Source organism: Prionailurus viverrinus, unplaced genomic scaffold (assembly GCF_022837055.1).
Source record: "Prionailurus viverrinus isolate Anna unplaced genomic scaffold, UM_Priviv_1.0 scaffold_50, whole genome shotgun sequence".
Classification (NCBI taxonomy): domain Eukaryota; kingdom Metazoa; phylum Chordata; class Mammalia; order Carnivora; family Felidae; genus Prionailurus; species Prionailurus viverrinus.
The window spans coordinates 1,302,408-1,316,244 of NW_025927613.1; the positions used below are offsets into that span (position 1 = coordinate 1,302,408).

General features: G+C 48.9%; 1 protein-coding gene across 7 annotated transcripts in view; it reads right to left on the minus strand.

Moving 5' to 3' along the window:
* Positions 1 to 201: 201 nt before the first annotated feature.
* The window catches only part of TUFT1 (tuftelin 1), a 42,476-nt gene continuing 28,840 nt past the window's right edge, over positions 202 to 13,837 (minus strand). For all 7 annotated transcript variants that reach the window (XM_047847972.1, XM_047847971.1, XM_047847970.1 and 4 more), the window contains 7 exons: positions 11,997 to 12,110; positions 8,060 to 8,188; positions 7,381 to 7,475; positions 5,553 to 5,658; positions 3,691 to 3,774; positions 2,552 to 2,652; positions 202 to 1,985 (listed from right to left, as the gene is read on the minus strand). In XM_047847972.1, the coding sequence (XP_047703928.1) occupies positions 1,919 to 1,985; positions 2,552 to 2,652; positions 3,691 to 3,774; positions 5,553 to 5,658; positions 7,381 to 7,475; positions 8,060 to 8,188; positions 11,997 to 12,110 (696 nt within the window). In that variant the 3' untranslated portion in view covers positions 202 to 1,918. The remainder of the gene's footprint in view (positions 1,986 to 2,551; positions 2,653 to 3,690; positions 3,775 to 5,552; positions 5,659 to 7,380; positions 7,476 to 8,059; positions 8,189 to 11,996; positions 12,111 to 13,837) is intronic.

Sequence of the window (13,837 nt, forward strand, 5' to 3'; positions counted from 1 at the left end):
ACCATGAAACGGAGCTGCTTAAGGGGGACATTCTAACTCCTCTGAATGCCACAAAGTCCTTCAGTGTTTGGATTGTCTGCACCACACCTTCCAGATGTGACAGCGGGGTGCCCATCTTTCACAGACATTAAAGCCATCCTCTTTCTTCCTCCCAGAAAAGTGTTGGGGGGGGGGGCGGGGAACAGACCAGCAGCTCAAAGAGACACATTAACATATTTTATTCAATTCGCCATACAAAGAATATGCCACAGGGAAAAAAACATCAGAACTGGAAGGGCCCTTGGAGTCCATCTGATCTGAGCCCCCCTGGTTTTACAAATGAGGAAAGTGAACGCATAACACCTGGACAGCGCTGGTACACCAGCCCAGTCCTGATACACAGAAACACACACAAGTTCAGCCTTCTGGCTTTGAGCCAGCTAGAACCCCAAGACTTGATCCATGTTTTTTTCAACGTTTATTTATTTTTGGGACAGAGAGAGACAGAGCATGAACAGGGGAGGGGCAGAGAGAGAGGGAGACACAGAATCGGAAACAGGCTCCAGGCTCCGAGCCATCAGCCCAGAGCCTGACGCGGGGCTCGAACTCACGGACCGCGAGATCGTGACCTGGCTGAAGTCGGACGCTTAACCGACTGCGCCACCCAGGCGCCCCGATCCATGTTTATCTTTAATGTTTCTGTGCCCTATAGTACCACATCCTGATACTTATCTCCTTCTTGAGGCTGCAGGAAGAGCCTTAAAATTTGGTGAGGGTCAGGGTCATTCAGAGCCAGGAAAACCGACCAATTGTGGAGCAGAGGGTGCAGAGGGTTTAGGGGAAGAATTTAATCCCTTCCCCAAAGAGTTCGGATCACCCTTTCTCCCAAACGGCATACACTAAGACTCCAACGCCTCAGGGCAAATTTGCTTGCCTTTCTGAGGTTCAAATCATGTTTCCAGGAAGAAGGGAAAGAAGCAGGTAGAAGAAAAAGAGGAAAAGATTTAATTCTGAAATTAACAAGTCCAGCGGGAACACATTTTTTCCCCAGCGTGGAACAAATCCAAACACCGCAAGAGAAGGCTGTAAAACTCTGGTATTAAATCAATTGTGAGATGTAAAGGAAAAACACCAATAACTTAGCAAAATAAATACAACAAGAGTTTCGCTGAGATTGATGTAACCCAGTGAAAACAGTTTTTAGGCTCCTGAGTCAAGAAGACCGAGGTCTACCTGGCACTGCGTCTTAGGGGAAAACCCTAAGACATGCTGGGAACCTTCCCAGCAGACAGAAGTCACTTGCAACTATCTGTGGCCCTACAGAATCTTTACACTAAAAGTTACTCCCGGAATGTACATTTCCTTCTCCCAGGAAGACAAGGCTGGCCAAAGCTGAGGCTCACTGACTCTGCCCAGGCCTTGACAGGTCACCTGTGTCTATCTGTAGGAGGCCCGGGTCAGCAGTGGAACAAGTAGAAAAACAAACAATGTGTTGCTAAGAATGGATCTGTGTTTGCAGAGGGAACTTCATTCCCCCAGGACACCCTCCAATCGCTGTGGACATCTGTGCCTCCAGCTTGTAGGGCTGAGGCAAATCTTGTCACCTCCCCTGACTCTGGGGCAGCTGAACTCCAGTCTACAAGAGAAGGGAGGTTCTGCTACAGAGAAATAATACTACAGGGATAAGGATACTGCCCTGGCCCTTGCCGGCAGGAGAGCATCCTCCAAAGGGCTGCAGTGTCCCCAGGAGGTGCTCGTCCTCTGTCCACCCAGCATCCAGGAGTCAGGAGTTTAGAAACAGTGGGACACATGAACCCCAAGCCTCGAGTGCAGCCAGGGATCAGTCAGGAAGTCAAAGTTGGGGCTAACGGCCTACAGGGGTGGTGGGCTTCTCCGCAGGCAAGAGGCAGCAGCAACAGCGGCATCTGGCTCCTTCCACTCATGTTTCCACCACTCGGATAAGAGGCATGGGCTTATTAGGGCTGGGGGGCTTGGATATCCTCATGCTGAAAGAAAGTGGGAAACGCTGAGTGCTTCATGTTGCCTGCCCTGCACACAGCCACCCCCCACATTCGCCTCTAGGGTTCCACACTCCAGTGTTGGCTGATCTCTTGGTTCTAATGCCTTGAACCACTGACCGTCAGCACCGTCTAAGAAAAGATGAGGAGAGCGGAAGTACTGCTTGGGGGCGGGGCGATAAGAAAACAAGGAGCAGTTACACAGCTGAGAGGTGGGGACAGCTGTGGTTCTGGTTTTTTTCAAAGTGTGTGATCTTTTTGTGAATCTCTTGGAAACAGAAGTCCCTCTCCCTAGAAGTAATGTACTCATTATACACTCATGACTTTTACAATTTCAGGGTGTCCATTCACATCTAGAGGCTGTTCATGGGCCTCCTTGGGGTTGTGCTATCAGGCTCTCCACTGATCTGGGTGGAGAATGGCTCTGGTGGAGAACAGGTGAAATTAGAGACCAAGAGCCTAAGATGGATTCACAAAAGCCTCTCCCTGGCCTCAGCACTGTCCTCACTTGCCTCACTTCCTCCCTGGGCCCCACTACGTGCATGCCCACTCACCTGCCCAGGCTCTCCGTCTTGGCCCAGGTCTGGGTGCTGAAGTTGCCATGACTGACCTGTTTTTCTATCAGGTGTTCCATCCGGTCATGCATCTCTAAATTCTGTAATACGAGTTGTGCAGTCAGCGTTGGCCATTTTCTGGCTTGTCACGTGTGACATTTAACTAGATCATTATGCTCTCCCCACCTGTTTGTGCTACTGTCACAGCCACCCTGACCCTGCGTGCCACCACCGGCGTGCCCTCTCCCCCCTTACCCCCCATTTTCACCACTCCGGATCACCCTCATCCTGCTGTTCTTGATCCTACCTCCCTCCTTCAAGAACTGTGTGCAACACTGATCGTCCCCTGCTGTCCTTCCTATACATTTCCTGTATATCATTTCTTGTAGCTACTTGAGATATTTACTTGCCTTTTGTTGACATGCATTTATATAAGATATTCTTGGGTCTTTGTTTTTTCACTATTGAAGTATAGTTGACACACAAGGCTACCTTAGTTTTAGGTGTAAAACACAGTGACTCCACAACTCTACCCGCTACATTATACTCATCATACAATGTTATTACAGTAACACTGACTATACTCCTTATACTATAAGGTCTTTTTTTTTTTTTTAAACATATTTTATCTCTAAATTTAGAGTGTGAATTCTGGAGATAAACAACCCAGGCTCCCAGTTTTTTTTATATCTCCACTGCAAAGGACCTTCACACAGTGCCTGAAAAGCAATCTTCAGGTAGTCTGCAGGCAGGAAGGGTTCTGAGGAAAGGCGGAAATTAGACTAAGAACTTATGAGCGGATCAAGACCATCACCTTAGGCATGGAGAAGACCCCTCCTACGGAAAGCCCCCTGCTTCACAGCCCAGCTCTGTCAGCTCCTTTGCTCAGCTCATGGCGCGGGGCTCACACCGTGATGACGCACCCCTCTGGAGTAGGGACAGGTCTTACCGGTGCGACTCCCTGAAGGTTCTCAGAAAACACTTGACTTGGCTGAACTGAACATCAACGGCCATCCCAGATACTCACTTCCGAGCAGGCAGCCAGACAGGATGAAGACCCCTCCAGAATCTCTCCCTCCCTAGGTACAGTCCTGTCTTCAAGAGCCTGCTCCCTTCCCAGGGCTGCTCAGGGCACACACCTCTGCTTCCAGGTAGGCGATTTTCTCCTTGAGCTCCTGGATGGTGCTGTCCTTTGACTGGACCACAGCTTTTGAATTCTGGAGCTGCAAAGATGTGGGGGACCATGGGGCTCATTTTGAAATGACTCAGTACAGGGGTGCCTGGGTGGCTCAGTCGGTTAAGCGGCCGACTTCGGCTCAGGTCATGATCTCGCAGTCCATGAGTTCGAGTCCCGCGTCAGGCTCTGTGCTGACAGCTCAGAGCCTGGAGCCTGTTTCGGATTCTGTGTCTCCCTCTCTCTGACCCTCCCCCATTCATGCTCTGTCTCTGTCTCAAAAATAAATAAACATTAAAAAAAAAATTTTTTTTGAAATGACTCAGTACACACTCATCAAACTTCTCCCTGCTACTGGGGAGCCAGCAGAGACATAAGGCAGTCTTTTGCACCTCTCCCATGACTTGCTTAGCTTTCTTTCTTTCTTTCTTTCTTTCTTTCTTTCTTTCTTCCTTCCTTCCTTCCTTTCTCTCTCTCTCTCTCTTTCTTTTTTTCTTTCTTAATGTTTATTTTATTTTTGAGAGAGAGAGCACAAGCTGGGGAGGGGCAGAGGGAGAGGGGAACAGAGAATCTGAAGCAGGCTTGGCACTGACAGCAGACAGCCAATGTGGGGCTCGAACTTGTGAACTGCAAGACCATGACCCGAGCTGAAGTCGGACACTTAACCAACTGAGCCACCTAGGCGCCACTTGCTTTTCTATAAAAGCCTCATTTCAGTCAATATTGAGCTCTTGATTATCCCAGGTGTGTGTGTGGGGGGGGGGGGGGGGGGTAGTGGTGAGGAGAACACCACTCTGATGATCCCAAATCATAAATGGCTCAAAACCCATTCCATTTGATGTTGGGAAATACAAATTACTTATTCATTCAAGAAATATTTGGGGGCGCCTGGGTGACTCAGTCGGTTGAGCCTCTAACTCTGGATTTTAGCTCAGGTCTTGATCTCAGGGCTGTGAGTTCAAGCCCTGTGTTGGGCTCTGTGCTGGGCATGAAGCCTACTTAAAAAAAAAAAACAATTGTCGAGGCCTTACTGTGTGACAGGCTCTGTCCTAGACACTGGGAAGGAGTAATGAACTAACCAGAAAAATCCTGGCCCTAATGGAGCAGACATGCAGCAAATTCATCCTCCCAGTTAGGGGGTTTTAAGTTCTCAAAACAATTACACAAAACGGCACATCCTTTTTTTTTTTTTTTAATTATAATTTTTTTAAAATGTTTATTTATTTTTGAGAGTGACAGAGACAGAATGCGAGTAGGTTGGGGCAGAGAGAGGGAGGCACAGAATCTGAAGCAGGCTGCAAGCTGTCAGCACAGAGCCTGACGTGGAGCTCGAGTGCACGAGCTGTGAGATCATGACATGAGCCGAAGTCGGACGCTCAACAGACTGAGCCACCCAGGCGCCCCGCAAAATGGCACATCCTGACTGTGCTACCCTAAAGCTCAGGTAGGGGAAGGCAGAAAATCTGCCATGAGGTACAAAGGTTGATAATCCACACATAGATAAGTGAGTATATTGCGACTTAATTATTCATTTACCAGCACTCTTCAAGGTGTACAAGTGACAAGCCTCTTCCTTTTTTCCCCATTGGAAAGCAGAAGGCAAATGACCAAAACCAAAGGGGAAAGATGGGAGAAAAGCGAATCCCAATCATTCAAACCTTGTAATTGGTAGCCGTAAATGTTTTATGGGACATGTAGGAATATAAACCAAGCTCCCCAGGAGAATGAACAGCAAAAGTGTGGATGTGACAGGAAACTGGGATTGGGTTCCATGTGGTGACCTCCCAAGGGGGCAGCTGAAGCCGCAGAAGACCAGACCCTGCTTACCTGCTCTATCATCTGCCGGACTTTCCGCTGCTGGCTCTTGAGCATATCATCTAAGTGGTGGATCTTCTCCCGCAAGCCGGCCACTTCCTTTTCCAGGTTAGCCGCCCTGGGGATCAAGACCAGGACGCTGAGGCAGAGGGAAAAGATGCTTTCTCTCTACCCAGGCACAGGGACAACCTCAGGCTTGGGGGTTTCCATGAACTGGGTTCCCTCTGCCCAACTCCCTGGTGCTCTGCCATGAGGACAAGGTGCAGGGACACCTTGGAAGGGCACAGCAGAGGCGCCACTACAGATCAGCTAGGAAGCTCAGCAAGGGGAGGTTACACAGGAAAGCTCCAGACGGCACAACTAGAACCGACAGGTAGATGTCCAGGGAAGCAGTCCTTATGACAACACAGGATGGACTTGCTCAGCATGAAAGCGGCCAGAAAGTGGACTGCCTCAGGTGTGAGGAGCTCCTCATTCCTGGAAAGATTCAGGTGGGAGCTGTATGTTCCTAAATCTCCTGATTCCCAGACATTGCTGTTTCCTCTGCCTCTTCTAAACTGGCCCAAGATCCCCAGAGGTCAGGTGACCGGGCAGGGTGTCTAGTTCAGGCCTCTGAGGGTGGGGGTGGGGTACCATACAATCCGAGCCCCCTCACATCCTCCCTTTGCCTCAAACAATCTGAGCCACCCTCAGCTCTCCAGTGCCCTATTTCTCAGGCTCTTTTTATTGAGAAAATCAGCCTTTATGATGCATAGCTATCGTTGCCATTCCCAAGCCTCTGTTTTGGATTATCTGGGTCTTTTTTGTTTTTCCTGCTGCTTCCTCTCAATTGCCTGCCCACGAGCACCACTGAGAAAGACGGAGTGCTGAGTAATTTAAAACAATTCTATGAAATCGAGCCCAAAGGAGGCTACAATAAAACGTCTGCAATTTTCCATGCCCAGACTAGTAAACCTAGAGGTTATTCCTCCAGGTTAGAAAAGACGATGTCCCCAGCTGACTGAGGGGCCCAAGAAGGCAAGGATCATGTCTTAACAGACATGGAACTCCTTAGAAGGCCTTCCAGGTGATGGCTGTTGAACTTAAAAAGATCTAACTTATACCATGGAGAATAGACCCCATATGCTGGTGTTAACTTTGATTTATCATTTGAGATCTTATTAATTGCCAGCAGCATAAAGAGTTTCCAAATTCTTAAATGTCCAGAATGACCCAAACTTTGCCCTGTAGGTTTCAATAGTCTGGGGCCTCTGATCCCCTGTGATCAGAGGGAATTTGTAAAACCCTCTAACTGGGAGTGGAAAGGATCCCAGAGATCCCCTACATGCCGCTGCTGACAGGTGGGTCTCAGTTTGAGCTTCAAGTGACAGGACGTTCAGCATCTCTTCACGAGGCTGCTCATTGTATCTCTCAATGAAATGACGAGTGAGGAAGTTACTTGATTTTACCCTCAAATAATTTACCATTGTTCTCCGTTCTGGGGGGAGGGAACTGTGGCGCCATAATACCACATCTATACCCCGTGTGAAAAGTGGTGGAATAACGTGCCACAGCGAACAGCAGGTGTTTTACCAGCTTACTTGACCTTGGCTCTGACACCATGAAAGCATTTTCTTTAGTTCCTACTCCACAGAAAATGAACTCCCCAGAGATGGCAGCCTCCCAAACAGTATCTCCCTGGGTGGGGCCCCATCCCGAGCAGCCACATGGTGAGTCACGGCTGGAAGATCTGACATCAGCACTAGCTTCCTCCCAGGTCTGGCCACCATGGGAGCTGCAGGCAGCATGGCCCGCCCTCCTCTCTCTGCACCCCAGCTTCACAGTGAACAAGGGCCCTTACTTTTCTCGTTCTGTTTGGCAGTCAGTGTTCTTGATCTGCAGTTCCTCCAAGGCCGTCTCCCCCTCCCTAACCTTCACCAGTAAGGCCTGATGCTCCTGGATGGGCCAAAGGGAAGAAAATCTAGGATGAGGACACGAAAGCGGTTTCTGTGTTTGGGGTGAGAGGGGCCCGAGGGCTTGAGCTCAGTCCCTGCTGGGCCTGGACAGCTGCCAAAGAGCAGCAGACCAAGCTGGTTTGATGGGGTGCCCTCCCCTGTCAGGGATAACCCTTCCCACCCTCAGCACACAGAAACTTCCCAGCCTCACCCAGCTACCCGGACGGAGAGCCCAGCCTTGCGTTATCAGGCCCACCTGCTGGCTCTGGCTACTGGTCCCTGGGAAACCAGGCCCAGCAGTTCCTTCACAATAGTCTTCAAAAGCCCATAAAGGGCAGCTGTACAACAACCCGACTGAAATGGAAACGGGTTCAGCTCTTGTTAGGGAGGGCTGAGCTGAGCTGAGAGGAAGACCTCTTGTTCCTTAAAGGCACAAATGTTCTCGAAGGTATTTGCTGAGGAAACTGTGAAGTGTGCTTTTCTGGAGCTGGTCAGAAAAGGAGACTGCAGCCATCTCAGTGAGTCCCGGGGCCTCCACTCCCCAGCGCGGGAGTCAGGCCCTGAAGGTGAGACTCCCACAGTCACCTCCTGCACGCCCAGCAAGCGCTTCTGGAGCTCTCCAACCTCTGCCTCCTTCTGCTGCACTCTGTCCTCTGCTCTCTGAAGGGCCACTCGACTCTGTTCTGCTTCTCTCTGGCACTGGCTGAGTGTGACCTAAGACAGGACAGGGATGGGTGAAGGGGGCAGAGGACAACAAGCAAACATGGGTAAAACACCTCAGGGGAGACTCTGGGACCCTGCGCACAGTGAGAGGAGAAGGGAGGCAACTTTCTCTTTCCCATTCGAGATTCTAGGATGACTTGGGAAACTAGCAGGGTATCTCCGTTTCCAGGGCTCACTGACACAGGACTGATTGGGCACTACTTTAGAGTCACACCTGGAACCCAAAAGCACTTTCTGGATGGAGGACTTCTTCGACACCCCCACCAGTCCTCCAGTGCCACCCAAGCTTAACCCCGTGCCACGGCTTTCCTACAAATGCAAACGCAAAGAATCTGGGGGCGCACACCTTGCACATCCTTCCTTCGGTGTCCCCACTCTTCCTCCCATCAAGCAATCCTGCAGCCTGCATATAAAGGACAATGTGGCACCTGGAAGGGCAACTAGTAAGCACCAGAGAGAACTGCTCTTTAGCACAGATGATAAGCCAGTTTGGGAGGGACAGAGGCAGAATTTGAGAAGGAAAGTAAAGGAAGAACTTGCCTCCAGTCCTCCACATGCCAACTATAGGTCTTAGCTTAGACGCCCTTTCTTCCAGAAGCCTTCACACCCAGGCAAGGGGTCCTTCCCCTGTGTGCCTTTCTTTCTTGTAGCACCGAGTGCATTTGGCCCAGTCACTCGTGTGCACCCCCCAGTGGGCTACTAGCAGGGAACTGGAGCACCATTCCACTTCCAGAGCTCAGCACAGCACCTGGCACACAGTCACTGCTCAATGACATCGTGAGTGGAACTGATATCCATCTGTCCAACCCTCTCCTGTTGCAACTGAAAGCCAACCGATCTCCCTGGGGTACACAGCTAGGGAATGATGGAACCAGTGCTAGAACAGTGACCTCATCATCCATTTCAATTCCTCCCAGCTACCCCACACTGACTCCCTAGTCACTTAGTGAAAAAGAATCCCCATAACCTCTCAAAGAGGCAGCCCTGGGGAAACAGAACACTTAAAGTAGGCAGTTTGTCCGACTCCTCCCAAAGTCAGAATCGGGGAAGAGACATGTGGTGGACGCATCCAAGCCGCACACCAGCCCTGTCCAGAGCAAACCCACTGCAAACCCTGACAGCAAGCTGCTAGTAGAGCAGAAAACCCATGCTTATGGGCACGTTGTATTCACAGTAAGTGGCAATCTTGCCCCTTGCTGATCCCTGGTTCAGAAAAGTAGATTGGAGAGTCGAGTTTACCAGCAAAGATGAGAAAATCCTCCAGATGTCCCATATTAGCCTGGAACAGGCCAGCCCCACAGGCAAGAACATGGAAACAAAACCTCTCCTATCTGTACACAACACTGCACCCAAGCTGATGTGCACTCAGAGTAGGGCATAGAGGGCCAGGCCCTGACCCTCACACTCTGCTGTAGGATCACACTCTCCTCTGCCACATCTGTCCCTGTTGCTCCAGTCAGCACTTCCCTGAAGGACCCTCTTAGTCGTAAGATGGGGTGCCAACCTACCCCGGTGGTGGGAACAACCCAGGCAGGTGCTATGGACCAAGGGCAGCCCTTTCTTTTTTTTTTTTTTTTTAATTTTTTTTTTCAACGTTTTTATTTATTTTGGGGACAGAGAGAGACAGAGCATGAACGGGGGAGGGGCAGAGAGAGAGGGAGACACAGAATCGGAAACAGGCTCCAGGCTCTGAGCCATCAGCCCAGAGCCTGACGCGGGGCTCGAACTCACGGACCGCGAGATCGTGACCTGGCTGAAGTCGGACGCCTAACCGACTGTACCACCCAGGCAAAGGACAGCCCTTTCTAAGAAACTGTGGGCAGGGGGCTACAGCTGTCAGGACCTTCTAGCCTCAGGCTTTTACTCAAGACACTTCTTCATTCAAGCTTTGAAACCCAGAGCTAACAGACCCTTCCATGTATGGCCAAGACCAACAAGTACTTCACAAGGCCTCTCAATGTAGAAATTTCTTTCCAAAATCCACAGTCTGGTTCAGTGTTACAGCCTCAACATCCCCTTCCTCCTATAGTGAATAGCTGGTCACCAAACTGATACATCATCAGCCAAATTACCCAAATTGTGGAAACTGAAATCGATGCAGCAAACTCCTTTACTGCACAGCCACTGTATTCTGAGACCAAACTAATCTCAGTATTACACTAAGTCCCAACTATTTAGGATAGGAAAACTCACTAAATGGATCACTAAGAAAAATATAGGTTATCTTATATTTCTAAAAACCTTCAAAACAGTAAATAGACTTACATATCTTACCTCACTCAATCCACACACCACACTTGTGAAGTATATTCCATGACCCTTTTTACAAAAGTTGGAACCAATACTTAGAGAGGTCAAATTAATGGCTCAAATAATTGATCATCTCTAAAGGCGAGTGATCATTCCCTGTGCTTTCTTCCTCCCCCTCAATATCTCTCTTAAAAATTCTCTTAGTCCCATGAAAGAGAAGCATTCAGGCTGGGCTTCCTCGTACCACCAGCTCCTGGCATACCTGGGCAGGGCATAATCCTATCTTACATATTTATGATACAGAAATACTTTACATGTGGATGAACAATAGCAGATAATTAACAGATGGTTAATCTTACATAGAAGCCTAGTGTTTGCCCAGTGTACCTCATTTTATATTCAAAGAATTTTCTGTAAAGTATGGAAGACCTCACACACTTTTATTTATTTTTTATTTATTATTATTATTTGTTTTTGAGAGACAGCACATGCAGGAGAGGGGCAAAGAGAGAGGGAGAGAGAGAGAGTGAGCACACATAGGAGAGGGGCAAAGAGAGAGAGCGCATGCAGGAGAGGGGCAAAGAGAGAGGGAGAGAGAGAGAGAGCGCATGCAGGAGAGGGGCAAAGAGAGAGGGAGAGAGAGAGAGAGAGAGAACACACAGGAGAGGGGGAGAGGGGGAGACGGGGAGAGGAGGAGAGAGGGGGAGAGAGAGCGAGAGAGAGAGAGAGAGAGAGAGAGAGAGAGAGAGAGAGAGCGCGCACGCAGGAGAGGGGAAGAGAGAGAGGGAGAGACAATCTTACACAGGCTCCATGCTCAGCACAGAGCCCGATGCGGGGCTCGATCTCACCACTGTAAGACTGTGACCTGAGCCAAAATCAAGAGTTGGATGCTTAATTGGTTGAGCCACCCAGGTGCCCCTTCTCATGCTTTCTGTAGTGGAGGACTTTCACTCTCTACAGACCTTGGTACTTTTTAAATCTTCCATCATAATAATTCAGTATTACTTTTGTAATAATAACTAAGATACTCATTCAAGATCGCAAAGTTCTTCAAAGTAAAGTCAAGACTTGACTTCAAGTCCTCTGACTCCATGGGCACAGATCTTTCTACAACCACACTGCTCCATCCATTCACCCAGTCCACACTTAAGAAGTGCCTACCACCTTATGCCAGGCATTATGCCAGACATGGGGATGCAGGGTAACCTTGACAGCAAAGTCCTTGCCTGCATGGTGCCCAGAGCCCAGTAATTCTTGTTGTGGTATTCAGAGAAATGACTGAGCTTCCTGCTATCCCAAACCAGCACCACCACCCAACTTCACCAGAGAACCAGTGCTGATCTTCAAACTATGGCCTAGCCTTGAACAGCAAAAACTCTAAGTGTCCAGGAATGGGAAAAGCAGACAGGAAAGTGCCCAGGCCTCAAAGCCCAGCCTTTCCAATTGATGGCACCTGGCCAAGAAGACATGAAGTCCGTGCTAAGTCACTGGCATCTGTATCTGGCAGCCCAGCCCTTGGGGCACTTTCTCCCCCAATCCCAAATCTCACCTCAAAAGCCACACGGTCTGACTGGTGCTGCCGCTCGGCCTCCTGCAGCTTGACAAGCAGGTCCCGCACAGTCTTCCTCAGGCTCTCGACATCTTCATTTATATAGGTGTCTGCCTACAGTCAGAACAGGGAAGAGAAGGTGAAGCCACTGTGTTTGTGTAGGAGAAGGTCCCCCGCAACACATACTTGGGCCCTCTTGTTCAGACCACCCTCTCATATCACTCAAGGGGACAGCTAGTCTTAGGCACCCAGGAGCGACGAGTTAATCACACAAAAATGCTCTCTCTTCATATTCCAAGGAACTCAACTAGCCTCAAGTCATCTGAGGATTTTAGGACACACTCAATAATTTTTATGCATGTATCAATTCATTAATGGGTATCCTCACATGTGTGCCCTGTTTCCGTGAGACCAGAGCTCTCTGAGAGCAGGGACCACGTTCCCCTTTAGACTACAGCATCCCAAGTCAGGGACAGTGCCACACCCATCACGAGGGGCACTTCCCAAAGGCACATCTTTGTCTTTGCATCTGGCTCAGGGTTATCTGGCTATAGGGTTACTGATGAATGAGCAAAAGCACCCAACGAGTCCAGGAATCTCATTCAATGTGGAAAAAGGTGTCTTCATTGAGGTTACTGTGAGTCTCTCCCCAGACACACCCAGTTGTGGGTTGGTGGTTAGCGCTGAGCTGGCATGTGGGGTCTTGCCCCCACCTCTGCCGCACAGGCACCAGACACTTCAGTTACCAGCTCCCAGCAAGTCTGACAGAAAAATCTCTCCCTGCCTCACATAGTGGGAAGCAGCAACACCTTTAAACCAGAGCACAGAGCTTGCAGCTGGGAGGATGGTGCCAGGGTCCCAGTAGCTGCGCTATCACTGAGTCCAGACCACGCCCCGCCTTACAGGCTGCCTCAAAACTAGGATAATATCCGCTGGGCTTAGAGCTTGTGAGAAGACAGAGTTGAACAAACAGTACCAGGTGTTATTGTAACGTGGTGCCAGAAGCACATTTGCCAAATATGGTAATTCAGGAGAAGGGAAAAAAATCCAAACTGCACATCTAAAGTAAGTAGTTAGGATCAGCACAACATGCCAAAACCTAGCCGTGAAGTTACCCAGCCACCTCCCCTCTATCTGTACCTAAGCTGCTGGGCAGGTGAGAACGATTTCAAAGGCTCCTGGAAGCATAACTACTACGTGTTTATTTCAGATGGCGTTCTTAGAAGAATATTTAATGACATGGAAAATGTTCAGTGTGGTATGAACAGAAAAAAGGTAGTTATTAGAACTTGTAGAAGTTAGAAACACACTAGATTTAAGCATAGCAATGTGGATAGACCCCAGGAACATGGTGTTGGCTAAAAAGGGAAAAGATAAAATATAGCACAAATTCATTATGAAAATTGAAAACACACTTATAGGCCTACTGAAATCATACATTGAATATATTAGAGTTGGGGAGGGGAGAGGCAAAAACAAAACAAACAGTAAATCCAGCGAGAGGTCTTTACTAGATCAGAGATGATAATGTACCCTGGATTTTAAGAGATTACTTTAAAAATATAAAATCTTTAAAAAAGCAACAAAGAAAAATACACTGGAACATTGGTACTCAGATTTGGCTAAATATTAGAATCACTTGAAGGGTTTTTTTTTTTCTTTAATTTTTAAGTACTCTCCATACTCAATGTGGGGCTCAAACTCACAACTCTGAGATCAAAAGTTACACGCCCCTACCCACTGAACCAGACAGGCACCCCCTGAAGAGATTTTTAAAGTCCTGCCAACCAGCCCACATCTCAGATCAATTAAATTACAGTCTCTAGGTCTGGCACCAGGCT